This window comes from Mastomys coucha, unplaced genomic scaffold (assembly GCF_008632895.1).
Source record: "Mastomys coucha isolate ucsf_1 unplaced genomic scaffold, UCSF_Mcou_1 pScaffold20, whole genome shotgun sequence".
NCBI classification, from domain to species: domain Eukaryota; kingdom Metazoa; phylum Chordata; class Mammalia; order Rodentia; family Muridae; genus Mastomys; species Mastomys coucha.
Window position 1 is genome coordinate 120,047,722 of NW_022196903.1, and position 17,299 is coordinate 120,065,020.

General features: G+C 50.3%; 1 protein-coding gene across 1 annotated transcript in view; it reads right to left on the reverse strand.

The window, feature by feature from the left end:
• The window catches only part of Ccnd2 (cyclin D2), a 27,004-nt gene extending 9,801 nt beyond the window's left edge, over positions 1 to 17,203 (reverse strand). The window contains exons 1-4 of the mRNA XM_031383516.1: positions 16,727 to 17,203; positions 14,820 to 15,035; positions 12,278 to 12,437; positions 4,614 to 4,762 (exon numbers count right to left, since the gene is read on the reverse strand). Coding sequence (XP_031239376.1) covers positions 4,614 to 4,762; positions 12,278 to 12,437; positions 14,820 to 15,035; positions 16,727 to 16,918 — 717 coding nt within the window. The 5' untranslated portion in view covers positions 16,919 to 17,203. The remainder of the gene's footprint in view (positions 1 to 4,613; positions 4,763 to 12,277; positions 12,438 to 14,819; positions 15,036 to 16,726) is intronic.
• Positions 17,204 to 17,299: the final 96 nt, after the last annotated feature.

A 17,299-nucleotide genomic window follows, 5' to 3' on the forward strand; every position in this document is an offset into this window, starting at 1 on the left:
TCCCTGTAAACTGTCAGGCTCCTCACTCAGATTTCTCTTTGGAATGGAGCAGTCTAATTTATTTTGGCAACCAGATAGAAAAACAAAGCCCCACTTTCTCAGAGCCGCGTGGGTCCTTGCAGTCCCATCTCTCGGCTGCCAGTGAGCTGGGGAATGTTATCTAGCTGTGGCAGGTGAGTCCAGGGGACCTACTTTCAACCTTGATCTCAGGCCATCCGGGAGAGTAGAACACGGTGGCTTTGGAAAGACTGTGAAGAACACAGGGAACTCAGGAACGGCAGTCAGCTATCAGTGGTTCCTGGCTTCTTCTATTTGTCACAAGGGAGCAAATGTGGTCCTGGGGGTTGGTTTAACATCTCCACAGGACAGAACAACACACTAACTGGCATTTCACAGGGACGGTCTGTATGAGTGTGGTATATTTATATTGATAAAATACCATGACATAGGGGCTGGAGAGATGCCTTAGAGGTTAAGAGCGCTGGCTGCTCTTCCAGGGGTCCTGAGTTCAATTCCCAGCCACCATATGGTGGCTCATAACCATCTATAATGAAATCTGGTGCCCTCTTCTGGCCTGCAAGCGTACATGTAAGCGGAACACTGTACATAATAAATCTTTAAAAAAAAAAATACTATGACATAAAATTGACCATTTTTGGTGCATTTTGGTGCAATGTACATCCACACTACATGCTATGACTAGGATGCTCCTTCTGCACTGGAAACTCTGTGTACCCTCCTATTCACCTCCGTCCGTCCGTCCGTCCATCCATCCTTCCCTCCCTCCCTCCCTTCCTTCCTTCCTGCTGCTTCACCTATGACTTGTCTTTTGTGTCTGGCTTACTTCACTTAGCACAATGTGTTTAAGCTTAACCGCATACTAAGTAAGTGTCTATAGGATGACATTTCTTTGAAAGGCTCTATGATATCCCATCACGTGGACATACCACATCTTGTTTCTCTTAGTCCAAGGATATATTTTGCAAATTTTTACTCTGCTCAAATTTTGCATTAGGCATCATGAGTTCATTTAGAGACACGCCCTGTCTCACTTAAAGTGCCTCACACTAGTATCTGTGAGGACCCTGCACACTTTACTTTTCTTCATTGAATTTTAACTAATCTGTTTTTATGTGTATCAGTATTTTGCCTGCATATGTGTCTGTGCACCACATATGTGAGGTACAGAGCATGGTGAGCTGCCACATAGGTTCTGGGAATCATACCCAGGCACTCTGGAAGAGTAGTCGGTGCTGTAAATCACCAAACCGTCTCTAGCCCTTACTTCTCATTCCTTGACTAATCACTAAGTTATTGTCTATGCTCTGTCTGCCCGTGCCAGCTTCTATCCTGGTGTCTGGGAACCATCTCTGCTCTGTAAGGTAGCAACAACTGGGCATTCTAAGAGCTTCCAGAAGTGAGTTGGGGGCGTGACTTGAACAGGCCACTTCTTCAATCACAAAATGCTGAGTGAGCAGAGGTCGTGAAGTCAACCCCTCTCCCTCTGAAGAGCAACGCATTCTAAATGGTGGCCAATTGGCCTTTGATGGAGGGGAGGCCATGCAGAACCTGGGAAGCTGCAGGCCCACCCATCCTTTCCCCTGAAAGCAATTCTAGGAAGCAAATGAGGGAGCTTCAGGGAGCCAGCTGTACGCGTGCAACTCTGAAGCACCAGCTGTATACCTGGACAAGTGAAGTCAGTCTTACTAGTTCTTACATCCACGCTTGAATTTTGACACTGTAAGGTTTATCCTTGGGTCCCTTGTGAGGCTCAAGCATAGACCTGCACCCCAAAGTAAGACAAAGCACTGGTCCTTTGTAGAAATGGGGTGCCAGGGACAGTGAGATGGCTCAGTGGGTAAGGGTGCCTACAACTAAGCTTGCTGACCCAAGTTGGGTTTCCAGGACCCACATGGTAGATGAAAAGACAATTTCCATAGCAGGTTGTTTTCTGACCTCCACATGCAACTTGTGCCATGTACCACACACACACACACACACACACACACACACACACACACACACACACAGACAAAGGTAATTCAAAAGTTTGTTAAAAGAAATAAAATACCAAATCTATAGCTGTAACCAGACCGGAGCTGCTCGTTGGTATTGAGCCCAGTGTGACAGCAGACCGGGGTTCTCTGACTGCACAGTGCAGGCCAGTGTGCAGTCGTGCAAATCAGGGCAGAGAGAGAGAGCTTCCCCTCTGTGGGAGCTCTCTCTTTTCTGCCCCTATGTAACAGTAAAGAGGAGTGGGGTGAGAGAGAAAAGCAAAGAGTGGGGCCCTGGTGGGGATGTCGGCCAATCAGAGCAGGCCTACAACTATCGAAAGTAGGGTGACAACTGCGGGTCAAACTGCCTTCATGGGCATTGTGTGTGTCTGTGTGTGTCTGTGTGTATATGTATGTGTGTCTGTGTATATGTATGTTTTTGTGTATATGTGTATGTTTCTATGTGTGTCTATGTGTGTGTGTGTGGGGGTGTATGTGTGTGTAATGTGTGTGTGTGTGTGTGTGTGTGTGTGTGTGTGTGTATGAATGTATGTGTGTATGTGTGTTCAGAAGTTGAAGAAAGGCTTGTTTGGGGGGCTGGAGAGATGGCTCAGCAGTTAAGAGCACTGACTGCTCTTCCAGAGTCCTGAGTTCAATTCCCAGAAACTATGTGCCCCCATTCTGGTGTATGTCTAAAGATAGCTACAGTGTACTCATATAAATAAAAATAAATCTTTTTTTTTTTTTTAAAAAAAAGGCTTGTTTGTTACTAGCTAGCATCCTATCTATTAGGAAAAGTGAACAAGGACTGGGATTGAGCTCCTACACACACACACACACGCACACACACACACACACACACACTACTTGGAGAGTTAGAAATGCATTCTGTGCTGGGGTGGGGAGCATCGCAATCCCTGTCCTGGAGCCCTCGCTAAAAAGCATATATTTGGACACCAACATTTAAAATGCTCCGTTTAAAACCTGGTTCAGAGAAAAACCCATGGCTAGTTCTCTCAAGGCCGTTAAGGCCTTCACCTCTCTGAGCTAGTGTCAAGGCCATATACAGGTAAACCGATCAGTGGACGTGGGCTTCCAGAGTTTAAACAGCTTGTGCTCAGCATACCTCGGCGAGGCCCCAGCCACAGGCCGGTGCATTGCATGGCATGACCCTTGAACCCAGCAAATTCCCTCACGGGGCAGTCTCAATTCCCCTGAATATCCAGAGGGCGTCTTGTGAATGTCTCCTGCATTCCCAAGCTTCTCCATGGTGAAGCACCACGACCCTAAGAGCCAACAATGCTCCTCTCTCTGCTTGGCCTTTCAACTGAATGCCTTTTCCAAATACAAAGCTCCCAAGAGCCACAGTGAAGTTTCTAGGTTGGAGACAGAGCTCAGAGGCTTGAGTCCCGGCTCTGTGATTACCTGTCCTGCCTCTCTGCTGCACACTCTCTCTGCTGCTTTGTGGGGGAAGATGCAGGTTAACTGTCTGAGCTCTGAGAGTTCTCCCAGATGGACCCTCTCCAACTGTTACATCCCAGCCAATGAAATCAGGACCCTGTGAGATGCTGGTCCATCTCAAAACCTCTGTGTTGAAGAGCCCTGGATTCTGGCAGCCAGCAGCAGCCTCGGGGCCTTCCACACAGAATGGAAAAAGCCTAAAGCTAATAATAGTTCCTGAATTTCTACTGCACCCCATCCTTTGTTTGCTTTGTCATCCACCAAAACTCTGAGCGGAAAGAAAGCCTGAGACAGGATGGGGGTCGGGGTCGGGGAGGCTGACAGGTTGAGGTATCACTCACAAGGCCACCTCTCAAATCTGCTCCCTCTGCCACAGCCACTGGGCAGCTTTAGCTGTCCCCTCTTTGTGCTTTAGTGCCTCATTGGGGAGGGAGCAGACCTGGACGCTCTCCATGGCAGAGCAGAGGCCTGACAGCGTGCACATAAATGGACATGAACCCTACACTGCAGAGGAGAGTCAGTCGACAGCAACCCCCCCATCAGCCTATTGAGGTACTGTCTGTAGTTTAAAGTCCACACATGCTTTCAAACCCGTAAGAGGAAGCAGGCGGTCATTGTGCACACCTGTAATCCCAGCTATAGAGAAGTGGAGGCAGAAGGATCACAAGTTCAAGGCCAGCCCCGGCAACTTTATGAGACTATCTCTCAATAAATTTAAAGAAGGGCTAGAGATGAGAGCACTGCCTACTCTCCCAGAGGTCCTGAGCTCAATTCCCAGCAACCACGCACAGTGGCTCACAACCATCTGTGATGGGATCCCATGCCCTCTTCTGGTGTGTCTGAAGATAGCAACAGTGTACTCACATACATAAAATGAATAAATCTTAAAAAAAAAACAACTTAAGGGCTGATGATGTAACTCAGTGGTACAGTGGTTGCCTGGGATACCGAAAGCCCAACCCCCAGTGACACATCCACACTTCCACACACACCTCAAGGGCAGGCATCAACGCTTCTGGAGTTTGACCTTTAAAGACAAGACACCAAGAAAACAAAGAGACTTTGAGCCACCACCATAAACCAACCATCTTTCCTGGAACTTGAGGAGAGACATCTGGTTTCAGCTAAGGGGGCTCAGGCAGAGGGGCAGGTACCTACCACATCAGTGTGGGTGATCTTGGCCAGCAGTTCAGTCAGGGCATCACACGTGAGTGGATTCACTTCGTCATCCTGCTGAAGCCCACAGATGGCTGCTCCCACACTTCCAGTTGCGATCATCGACGGCGGGTACATGGCAAACTTGAAGTCTGAAAAGCAGAGTCTGAAAGTCAGGTACCAAAGGAAAACGGGGCCCAGTGCTTGCCAGCCGGCAGCAGATGCTCAGAAGTCAGAAGGTGCGGACCTGCTACCCTAGGATTCCTGGATCCACAGCCACCGTCTCCCTCAACTCCTTCTTCCACAGGAAGCCCTTTGTTGATTTGTCAACTGTGGATATTCTCAAAGAGACAGAGGCAGGAGAAAGGGCGCTTATCTGAATACACAGCAAGACACCCAGGCTCTGAGTCCCAGGTACTCTGTGCCTTACAACTGTTCAAGAAGTCAACACATGCCTGGAACTTTTATTTTTTATTTATTTGTTTTACTTTTTTTTTTTTTTTCTGAGACAAGAGTTTTTCTGTTTAGCCCTGGCTATCCTGGAACTCACTCTGTAGAGCAGGCTGGCCTTGAACTCAGAAATCAACCTGCCTCTGCCTCCCAAGTGCTGAGGTTAAAGGCGTGCACCACCACCACCTAGCTCTCTCTCTCTCTCTCTCTCTCTCTCTCTCTCTCTTATTCTGGCAGGACCAGTGAGATAATTAATACATGGTATCTTCCATGGGTGGTGGAGGAAGAATCAAAGAAGCATACAATTGTACAAGTCGGCGGTCCATCTGTCCGACAGGTAGGATAACTATGGCTTTCAGTGCTTGAAGGAGGGAGGACAAAGTACAAGGAGATGGGGGAAATCATGAGAAATTTTATGAAGTATGATATTCTCAATAGGATCTTGCCTTAGTCTCTGGCTAGGCATAAAGAAACCCTACTGAAGGGCTGGGCCATTGGCTAGTGGCTAAGAGTACTTATTACACCCTCAGAGGACCCAGGTTTGGTTTTCAGCACCCACATGAACTGTCTGTAACTCCAATCTCAAGGGATCCTCCTTCTGACTTCCACAGGCATCAGACATATGGTATACATGCATACATACATACATACATGTGCGTGTGTGTATGTTAGCTAAATACAGAAGCAGAATAAGGTGGGTTGGTTTGTTTCTCCTGGTTCTCACTGTCTAACCCTGTGTTAAGGATCTTCAGAATATTAGGGCAGAGGACAGGACTTTCCTCAAACACTAAAGACTAACGATTAAATTCTAATCACACGGGGCTGGAGAGATAGCTCAGCGGTTAAGAGCATTGACTCTTCTTCCAGAGGTCCTGAGTTCAATTCCCAGCAACCACATGGTGGCTCACAGCCATCTGTAATGGAATCTGGTGCCCTCTTCTGGTGTGTCTAAAGATAGCAACAGTGTACTCACATAATTAAATAAAAAAAAAATTCTAATCACACTTGTCTTTTTCTAAGAGTTAAGACAGGGGATTCACTTTAAATAGTAGGGGCAACCTGGGACCCTAAACTCATTCGCCACTGAGTGATTCTCTAAGGGGCTGTGTAACTATATGATCCAATAACTGTTGGTTTCAACGCAGAGGCGAATCCTGTCAAGGCGGCCTGGCCCTGCCAACTGCTATCATGCATGCGCTGCATGCGTTATCTGTTTAACACACAAAGCCACCATGGAGGGTGATGCTATGGGTGGAAGGAAACCTGGGAATTGTCAAGTTGAGCTTGTCTTTGCCCCTGCCTTGGGCTCACAGATTAAAGTGGTGACAGTGTCATCCTCTAGTGGCAGCTGCGAAATGGGATCATTCACTGGGAAGGGATCAAAAAGGGATCATTCACTTCCCAGTGAATGATCTCTGGTTGTATCAAGGCACCAAGAAGTCCAGTGGAGACTGAAGGCAGAGCACAGAGGGACACATGAGTCACACTTCAGCTCATAATGAGAATCCTGGGGTGTGCATGCCATGCTCGGAGCAACCTGGATTCTTCCCTTCTCTTAAGGCAATGCCCTCTTATAGCAGTGCATCATCACAGAGAAGCGTTTGCAGCAGAGAGCCAGTGTCGCGGCATTGGGGCGCTACTGTTCTTAGACACTCCACGAATCGGTGAACCACATACACTTCTCCTCCCACCTAGGCTCAATCTGTCTGTCTCTCTCCTTGGCCTTCTTCCTTTCACCACTCACCATTTTCACCTGGAGGGCCATATATTATGGGTTTTCACTCAACTCCTGCTGGCCGCTGACCCCCGCCTGGGTCTTCTCTATCTTGGCTGATGTGATGGAACCACCCTCCCTCCCTGGCTCTTGCTCTGCTATAGGTCTCCCCCATATGGGCTACAGGACACTTTCTCTATCCAATAGCCTCATTAGCTGCCACTTGTGGCATTCGTCGTATAGAGGAGGTAGCCAGCCCATGGCCCGGGACTCTCAGAGGCCCTGGGTGAGAGAGCACCCGTCAGTGACAGCGTACTGAAGTGCCCTCAATGTTCTCTCCCTTGTGCTGAGGGTAGACCCATCATTCCTGAAGAACTGGGCAGTCACACTGCTAACAAAAGCAACTCAGGGTTAGCATGTGGAGCCAGAAGGGGGATGCGGCCTGACCTGGGATGCAGGTATAAGACCAGGGAGGGGGTCTTTACCTCTTCCCTTTCCCTAACAAAGTACAGAGAAGTCCTTCTTGGGCAGAGTCTGACTGGCTCTTTATACCATACTCTAGTATACACAACTATCCTTTCCCTGGTGGAAAAACTGGTGCTCTCAAGAAGTATGGATTACTACACAGCAATACATACTAGTTTGGTATGTTGTGACTAGTTTCGTATATACTATATAAGTATCTTTGAAAGAAACCTTTTTGGCCTACAAAAAGGATACTAATTTGCTGGATGGTGGCGGCACTCAGAAAGCATGGGCAGATGGATCTCAGAGTTCAAGGCCAGCCTGGGCTACCCAGAGAAACCCTGTCTCGAAAAACAACAGCAAACGTGCTAATTTACCTTTTTTTTTTTTTTTTGCCCGTGCTATCCTGAGGATTAGTTACAAGAGCCCATGTTATTAACCCATGCATAGAACCTGACTCAGGGTAAACCTTAGATGTCAGAGCTCAGTCACCCTTGCTCCTAGTCCTCACCCTATTCGCCACGTAGTCCACATTTATTCTGGTGTGGGGCTCACCTACAGCCTGGGAGCAAGGCTCCTATAAGCAGCCCCAGACCTGACCTCCTCCCTCCTGGTGGGAACAGGCAAAGGACCCAGTACATGGGACAGGAATCTCGAAGTGTCAGATGACTGCTCAGTGCCACTTACTCATTAGGGGTGCTGGAGTTCTGATTAAGGAGACCTTGGTACCCCAATCCAGTCTGGGTTTCCAAAACCCCTCAAAGTTACATCCTCCATACCAGAAAGGAAACACGAAAGAGCTCTTGCCCAGAAGCCAACCCCCTGGGCTCTAGATTCATCCGCCATCTCCTTGTGGTACCAAATATCAAGGACACCAGAAAAGCAGCGGGTGTTTGGAGTGGCTCCTGAGTCTGCGCAAGGACCGGGAGAAGCACTCCATATCCGCCAACTTGGAACCTGCACTTTTTTAAAAAAAAAAAAAAAAAAAAATGAGATTTCACTGGCTAAACTGTTCTACACTGATAGGGTTTAAAAGTGTAGAAGGGATGCTGGGGCTGGTCAAGATGGCTCAGCGGGTAAGAGCACTGACTGCTCTTCCGAAGTCCTGAGTTCGGATCCTAGCAACCACATGGTGGCTCACAACCACCCTTAATGAGATCTGACGCCCTCTTCTGGTGTGTCTGAAGACAGCTACAGTGTATTACACCGGAGCGAGAGGGGCCGGAGCAAGCGACCATCTGTACAACTACAGTGTACTCATACACATAAAAATAAATAAATTAAAAAAAAAAGTGGGATGCTGGGGTCCTGCCCAATGAGCTTAGTACTGAGTAAAAGCAGGAGCCTGAGTAGGGCTAACAAGCCTCCTGGAGGATGCTTTACTCTTCTTCTCCACTAGGGGGCTGGGGAAACTCAGCTAACTTGTCTGTTGTCTCTGCTTCCTGCTCGCCTTCAGCCTATGGTGAGGTGCAGGTTTAAAGAGCCAGACCTAGGGTGCTCTCTGGCCAGCAAAGGACACCCATGACGTCACTCAGCACATACACATCTGACACCCCCAGAAAACACAACCTGTCCTTATGGTTCAAGGAAATAACTAATGGTGATTTAGCTTGGGGGGTGGGGCTGTGGCTGGAGAAAAGCAAGATTGCGAGTATCAGTCACAGAACTTCAGCTCAACACGTTACTTCCTCCCCTCAGCCCCATGACTGCCCTCTGGGGGCAGCTCAGAGGCCCCAGGTGGAAATGTGGGTTTCGCTCTTCCTCCCTGGCCAGCAGAGAGGCTTGGCTTACGTTCTAGAACAAGAGTCAAGTCCCCAGACTTTTCAGGGCCACCAGAGTCTGGAAATCAAATGAACACCTTTAAGAGAAGACTGAGTGTGCCCTAGGATTCAACCTTAGGGTTACACAGGCAGCTGAGTACAGCAGCCACAGTGAAACTCCTAATGCAAAACCAGGCAGGCGTGGGGCATCTGTAGCAAGTTTAAACTCAACGCCATTGACATCGCACACTAAGCACGATAAGGTTGATGGTGGCCGCCTGGTTACCTCAGGTGGCCTTCTTGCCCTGTTTGCTGACCTGTAGCCCCTCAGGAGAGAGAAGTCCACTTCTGCCTTCTCCCAGACCACACGTTCTGGGCAAGAACTGGAGTGACACGCTCACCCCACCTTCATTCCTCCACCACCAAGGCCAGCTAGGAGAGCAGCTCCAGGCGATCTCAAATCGCCTCTCTCCCAGATGCCACTGTATGGGGAAGGAGAGGCACCTCTATGCCCTGCCACCAACCTTACCCCAGAGCCCCATAAACGAAGACCGACCGCCACGCTCTTCCCTCCCTAGGCCCCTGGACTGCCCACGCCCTCTTCCCCTTTCACACACACATATGCTCAGCACTCCCCCTCAGAGGGACTGCCAGCTCTTTCACAATTGGCTTTTCCCTTAAACTAGCAACATCTCCCCAGGGCTGGCTACCTACTATCTCTTCAGGGGCTGCCTCCTTCCCATGCCTTTGCAAACCCTCAAAATCCTGGGCCACCCTCAGGCCCAGGGTGGAATATTCAGGACTGGAGTTAAGAGACTGAGGGTGTGAGGTAATAGGACACACAGGAGCACCAGCTTGGGCTGAAAGGGCAAGGACCCTCCCTTCTTTGGTCCTTGAGCCACTCTGAGCCACTATTCAAGGGTGTGGCCCTAAAAGCTCAGGTCCTCAAGAACAGAAGACCTTGATGTTTAGGCTGTCCAGCCTACTGTCTGCCTGCTTGCCCCAACACCCCCCTCCAGTGCCCCTCCACACCCACATACCAGCAGGGTTCCAAAATTTATTCACTTGCAGTGACCCCAAGTGCAGACCAGGAGAGACACGAGTCAGGCCCACCCTTTCCAGGCCCAGGAGGCCTGAGCCCCTCCTCCACTTTCATCAGTCCATGCCTCAAGAGTAGTACTTGGCACATGGTTCTAACCCGATTGGAGGTACACTCTCCCCTTTCCTTCCCACTCCTTGGCTAAAGCTAGGTCAAGGCCCCCAACAGGCCCATCTTCCTGACTGCCCCCACCTCCCAGCGGGCCTCTGCCCTCAGTCACTGAATCCCTGGCTCCCTATTTTGGTCCCAAAGTTGGCAGCTGTCCCAAGGATCTGGACAAGATGGCCAAGAATGGGGGATGGGATCCCCAAGAATAGAGAACAGACCTGTAGTCTATACAGAACTGGAGGAATCTATCCAAGCCTGGGCAATCCCACCTCTCACCCCACCCCCACCCCACTGTAAGATCAGGGAGGAAGAAGTAGAGATCGGGACCCCCCCCAAAGACCTGTTGGTCAAAAAGACAAGGTCAAAGCAGGGTTCTGGCCACTGGCAGCTAGAGGTCCGGGGGGCGGAATTTATGGGTCCAGGGGGTTAGGTGTCCTAGGGCCAGAGAGAAAAGGCTGGCTGACTCTTCCCCCACACTGAATCACTGCAAGAGGAAAAGGACAGTTCCTAGGTCAATGTGGGACTGACCTCTAGAGGCCAGGCCAGTCGGCAAGAGAAGAGCGGAAAGCCGAGGGAAAGTGCTGTCCAAAGGGTAGCAAAGACTGGGGCTTCTTGTGCCCATCATCTTCTCTGACTGTAGCAACAGCAGGAGACTCCACAAAGGAGCTGGGACACAAGTGTGCCACAAGGCCTGATGCAGGCCCCCAAGGGCTGCCAGACCAAAGCAAACCAGCAACGGGTAACCTGTGTACGCACGCCCTCATGGACAAACGCAAGCCCACACCTCTAAAAAGGGAGGTGGAATCCAACAAGCCACTCTGAGCCTGTATCCAGTAGCAGGAAAAGCTGCACCCGCCTCAACTGGAGAAGTTCAATGGGTACTACACCCGCGTCTCAGAAAGCACCGGGCATGGTGCACCTGTGAATTAGTTTTCCTACCCATTCTGCCAAGGCTAGGGGATGATGTATCCAAAGGCTTGTTTTGTAGATCCCAGATGAACTTCAGAGAGGTCAAACAGCCCGAGCTAGGTCACTCAGTGGGAAGTAACAAAGCCTGTCTGACCTCTGAACTTCGAACAAAGCACAGGCCCTATTGTTCATTAGACGGTCAACTATACAAACACATAATTAAATGTTGCAAGGAATTAAAGTGTTACACTCCACCCCCACTCCCCATCACACCTACAAGGTTCAACAAACCCTGGTGAACTGAGCTGCACCCTACTCATGGTCAATTCTCTCTTTACCTGCTAACCCCGAGGAGATGAACTTTTGACACTTGGCCCCTAGAGTCCAAGGTTCTAGGGCAGGGCTTCTCACCCTTCCTAATGCTGTGACCCTTTAATACAGTTCCTCATATCTTGGTGACCCCCCCCCACCATAAAATCATTCCATCGCTGCTACTTCATAACTGTAATTTTGCCACTTTATGATTCCTAATGTAGATATATGATGTGCAGGATATCTGATATGTAAGCCCTGTGGGGTCTTGACCCACAGATTGAGAAATGCTGTTCTAGGGTCGTCTACCCAACTGTGGGGCCAATAACAGCTATGTATCAAAATCCTTTCCAGAGCTCAGAAAAACAGATCTTTGCTCAAAGGTTCACTCCCTCATCAACAGGGGAACAGTAAGAAGGCAATAAATGAGCGCCACTGAGAAAGAATTCCTTCCCCTTATCAGGGCGGGCTGCATATTTATCTTGTCGTTGGTCCTTTCACCTGTATTTTCCCCCACCTTCCTTAAATTCCCTTTGGGCTTATCTCCAAGCAGTCCTTTTCCTCAAAAGATTGAAGATTGAAACACAACCGTGAGCAGTAGCTATAATCCTCAAAGAGCACTTTCAACATCATAAACAATATTTTAGCAGGCACTGACTCCTTTTTTTCCCTTAACATACCTGCCCCCGTAAAGCATTTACGAGTGAAGCAGAGAGAGAAAACACTCTAGTTCCAATAAAGCCTGAGCAAGCCACAGCTGAGGCTCCAGGCTGGCTCACTCAGGCCCATCTGCCTAGACACCCAACAACACCTCCCACAGCCCTGACTGCAAGCCCCGTGAACCCCTCACCGGTGGCACACAGAGCGATGAAGGTCTGTGCATGCTTTCGGATCAGGGACAGCTTCTCTTTTTGCTGGGGCAGCTTGCGTAGGATGTGCTCAATGAAGTCGTGAGGGGTGACTGCAGCCAGGTTCCACTTCAGCTTACCCAGCACCACCAGTTCCCACTCCTGCAAAGGGTGGAAGAGGGCAGAGCACTAAGAATCTATAGGCGGGACTCCAGGTCTGGGCTGGGGCCTGGGTTCCAGACCAGCTTTAAGGATGTTCATTAAGGCTCCACTGCAGGATCACAATCATAAGGGGAGCCTCATTTGTCCCTGTGCCCCTCCTGCTTTGAAAATAATGAGAGGCCAGGTAGCTACTGCCAAAACCAGGCTTCACTCTAGTGTTCTTCCTACCCGACCCCCACCCGACTTCCACAAAACACTCTTGCCTGCACACTCAGAAAGCTGGGTCCGCAGTAAGATCCAGCCAAGGTCATTGTGGTGCCGTGGCGAGAACTTATTGGCCATGTCTCTATCAGAACACTAGCGGTCTCTTTATCCTCATGAGAAACATGATGCTTACAGATGCAGAATGACAGAAGCTTCTGTGGCCCAACTCCTTGGCAGCCAATTCGCTGGCCTTTACTTGTGGGGGAAAGTATCATTTTCCCTCTCTGCCGCCAACACTTTCCCCTTTGACACACTATGCAGAAGTCTTGGGGATATGACACTCGCCCTCTCACCTAAATCTTCACCGGCCTTTGTCTTCAAGGCTAAAGGGCCCAAGGTGGTCACGCTGCGACCTCATTTTGCAGACAGTGATTTGGGGGCAAGGCAGAGGTGCTTAAACAGGGTCCTAACACTCTTCAGCTGTAACTCTCTCTTCTATGGGGTTCCACCGGACCCCACTAGAAGCCCCACAAGGGCTACCTTGTATCTCTCCTTTTGTGACATAAACATGGGAAATTATGTTCAAATGAACTGGACTAAATAAAATAATACCCTAAGGAGGTGCACACCTGGAGGTGCATGTCTGGGATTTACCTCTTTAAGGCAAAAGGTTTGAGGCTAGCTTGAATTATGTAAAGGTCCCAATTTTCATTCATTTTGTTTTTGTTGGGGGAGGGGGAGTGCATTTAAAAGGAAACTATCCCAGCCAATCAGTAGGCTTCAAAAGTGCAGGATGCTACTACTGCCTGGCAGTGACTGACTCTTCAGGTCACCTGGTGCCATCTGCTAAGCTTGGGGACTGGCTGAACCCAGTGTGTCTCTAGCAAGCTCCCTTCACATGTAAGATAGGAAGGTCCTTCAAGGGTGCTTAATTTCTGGATGAGAGGTAGAAGGCTGGCACACTTTATTTGGAGAATTGGGTTAGCTTCTCGGGTCCTAGAAAAATTAGGGTGCCTTGGAAAATACCTCCAATCCTCCAGCCCACCAGCCACATGGAAGATTCTTTTTCATGTTTTTTGAGAAAAACAAGATATTTTCCAATTCTAATCTCCCCCCCTCCCCCGCCCCAAGCTTTCAAGTCTGCCTGGGCTTTTTGCAGAAAGTTAGGATAAAAAACTTCCTTAACTACGCAAAAATCAGAAATGGCTTGAATCCCAAGCCCTTCTTTCTTCCAGGGCAATGTGAGCACAAACTCGTCCTCTGGCACCATTATTGAAAGAAGCAGATCTTCCAGAAGAAAGCACCTTTAGGGGCCTCTCGGACCAAACCAGAAGCAGCTCAAATCTGGCAGTGGTTCAAAGGTGAAGTCATTCAGGCCCCTCTTTGCATTCTCTGCAATTCCTCCCCCAGCCTTGCACATGTCTGCCACTAGGTGGCAGCACAGGCCCAGAAAGGACGGCTCCTCACAAAGGGCTCCGTTCAAGAAGCCAGTCTTTGCCCAGTAGATTATGCAGGCCCAGGCCATGGCAGCAAGGGGGAGGGAGTCGATAGAGGGGGTGGTCTTCTTCCACCAGTGTAAGAGAGAAGGTGTGCAAACCACTCAGGGTGGGCCCCAGAAACTGCAGAAGACAGCTGCAGAATCTTCAGTGTGTGGTGGTAACATGAAGGGAAAGTGCATGAGGAAAAAAAAAAAAAAGGTAGATGGTTGGACCCCCTGGGGGCTGTATCCAGGTCACTGTGCCTCTTGGAGCTAAAATCTCATGCTTCAGATCCCACCGATAGGAAGCCAGATGTTGATTTTTGCATAAAAGTTGATATGTTCATACTTAGTGCTTTGTTGGTGCTTAAGTGATCAGCTCCTATGTTCGTCCATGAGACTTTATTGGTCTTTAAGACATTACCTGTTACACCTCCAGGGTCTAGGGAAGACTGTGTTCTCAGGCGTCAGTGGAAATCTGAACCTTAATTAAAACATTAACTAAAATATTCTATTCCCCCCCCCCCAACACTCACAACAGAATTCCACACTCATGGATTTCCATGAGGTACTGAGAGAGCTTTGCTCACTCCCTCACATAGGAAGGCTAGCTGTCTCTTACTAAAGGACAGTCTTGGTTAGTGTGGCGACCTTAGTGTGATGGGGGAGGGCAGAGTCAGGAGCAGGGAGGGCGGCTTTACCAGCAGCTCCTGGGGCTTCACGGAGTTGTCGGTGTAAATGCACAGCTTTTCCGCGGTCAGCGGGATGGTTTCCTTCAGCTTGGAGGCTAGGAACATGCACACGGCGCCCAGGAGCTGAAGATGGGTCTTAGGGGTTGGGACTCCAGCCAAGAAGCGGTCCAGGTAGTTCATGGCCAGAGGAAAGACCTCTTCTTCACACTTCTGCTCCTCACAGACCTGCAATCAGAGTCGGGTAGGGTTCGAGGGGACAGTGAAAAAATAGTATCAGAAACAGAGGGAAAGAAAAAAAAAGCATAATCCGTGGCAACAAAAATATTTAATTTGTGTGTGTGGGGGGGGGTGTAGAAAGGATAGTTAAGAATAGAGGTGAGAACACTGGGGGGTATATCCGAAGAGCCCTTGGGGTTCCGGTACTCCCCCAAAGCTGAAAACGGTGATGAACGAAAGCCTCTTCAAACCCCAAGGCAAAGCCCGGAGCCGCCTGCCGCCTGCCGCTCCCTCTGGCTCACTTCTCAGCACACTCACTCACTCACTCTCTTTTTTGGATTTCGTCATCTTTTCAAAAAATCAATAAAAATATTCTGGGAGCTCGGAGAGCCTATTTCTTGGTCTCATTCGGATCCCCAGATCCTAATCTACCATTCCCGACAATTGAAAAAAATGTTCAGGGTGGTCTGGACGGCCCAGGGGCCGCTGTTTGGTGGGTGGGTGGAGGAGAGAGGGGGAGGGAGGAGGAGGAAGCGCGCCTCAGCCGCCGCAGTTGGAGTCGGAGCAGGAGGGACAGCTTCAAAAAAATAATTAAAAATCGAGGAAAAATCCTAGAAACGCTCTGTGGGCCTGAAAATCCCAGAGAGGCTCCAAGCTCCCTGGAAGAAAGGTTTCGGGTGATCGTAAGGTCGGTATCGCCACCCCAGGGGCTCTGGATCGCAGTGGGGAAACTTGAGGAGTGTTCGGCTGCGGCCCACAAGGGCAGTAGCTAGGAAGGCTGTGCCCCGCTGGGGGTTGGGTGAGACGAAACCAGGGAACCCCCCTCAAGGAGGCATGCAGGACTCTGACCTCTCATTTGGGGGTGCCCCCTAGTCCGCTCTACACACACCTCCTCCCCCGCTTCCTACCCCACCCAAATCTGCGCGCTGAAGAAGCAGACAAAACTGTAAGTAACCTTGGTGAACTGAGGGCTGGGGAAGAGGGCACGATCAGAAAGAGGGTGCCCAGGATCATGGGGTGCTGAGAGCGGGTGGGGGAGTCGGCGAATGTTGCCAGTCCTTGTAAATGGAGTTTGCAAAGCAACATGGCGAAACCACGGCAGGTCCAGAGCCGTGCATACGTGGGCAACCCGGCAAAGAGATCGCAAGGCTAAAGCAGCGGTTCTTTCAGATTGCCCTAAACGCACATTTTTTTCAGTGTGACTTCCGGGGCTCTCCTGAATTCCCTGTTTCTCCCCCACCCCCACCTCCCGCCAAAGTGCCAACGCGGAGTCATAAGACTCAGACGGTTCGCCCCAACCTTGGGAGTAGGGGGTCTTTATATGTTGGTATGAACTGATAGGTCTCAACCCCCTCTGGGGCCTCACTGAAGGCAGCTGGGATTGCTTCTACACCACAGGTCAGAAGTGGGGATGGGAAGACGAGAAAGCCACATGCAGGCACACGCGCGCGGGATGCCACCCCCCCCCCCCGCTCGGGAGGGGGACATCCTCGTCTCACCCACGTTTCCTCCACTAGTTAATCTAACAAGGGGCGAAATTAGCGTCTCGCTCAAGGGTGCGGGGCTACCTTCACGCACGAGCCCCGAGGGGAGGCCAGCGCAGGGGTCGTCCTCTCGCAGTTTTAGGGTCTCTGCGTGTGGGTAATAGGGATGGAGCGGCTGGGCTTGCCTCTCCCTGAAAGCGTCGCCCGCACACCTACCTCTAGCATCCAGGTGGCCACCATCCTGCGCATATACGGCTGGATGTCCTTCTGCACGCACTTGAAATAGGAACACTGCGGGAGGTAGCGCTCCTCGATGGTCAACAGGTTCTGCAGGACGCGGTCTTCCAGCAGGTTGCGGTCCGGCACGGCCCTGCGGACCGGATCCACCTCGCAGCACAGCAGCTCCATAGCCAGCCGGCCACCACTCGGTCCCGACTGTAAAATTTTTTTTTAATTATTTTTTTGGAGGCGGGGTTTGGTTCCCTTACCTCCTTCCTTTGGCTGAATGGGAGATTTCGGAGAGGAAAAAAGTGGCAAGGAAAGAGAGGGAGAGAGAGGGAGAGAGAGAGAGAGAAGAGTGGAAGGTGGGCGAGCGGAGCCTCAAGGGCCGCCTGACTCGCACCGGTCCTTCCCTCCGAACTGCCTCGCTCTCCCCAGCTCGCTCTCCTCTCTCTGAGGCAGTGACGCAAGCTGGAAGGGCAGTTAGATCTCCTCCCTCTCTCAGGTTCCTCCCCTTTTTCTCCCCTCCCCTGGCGTCCCTCCCCCTCCTTTCAATCTTTCCCTCCCCCT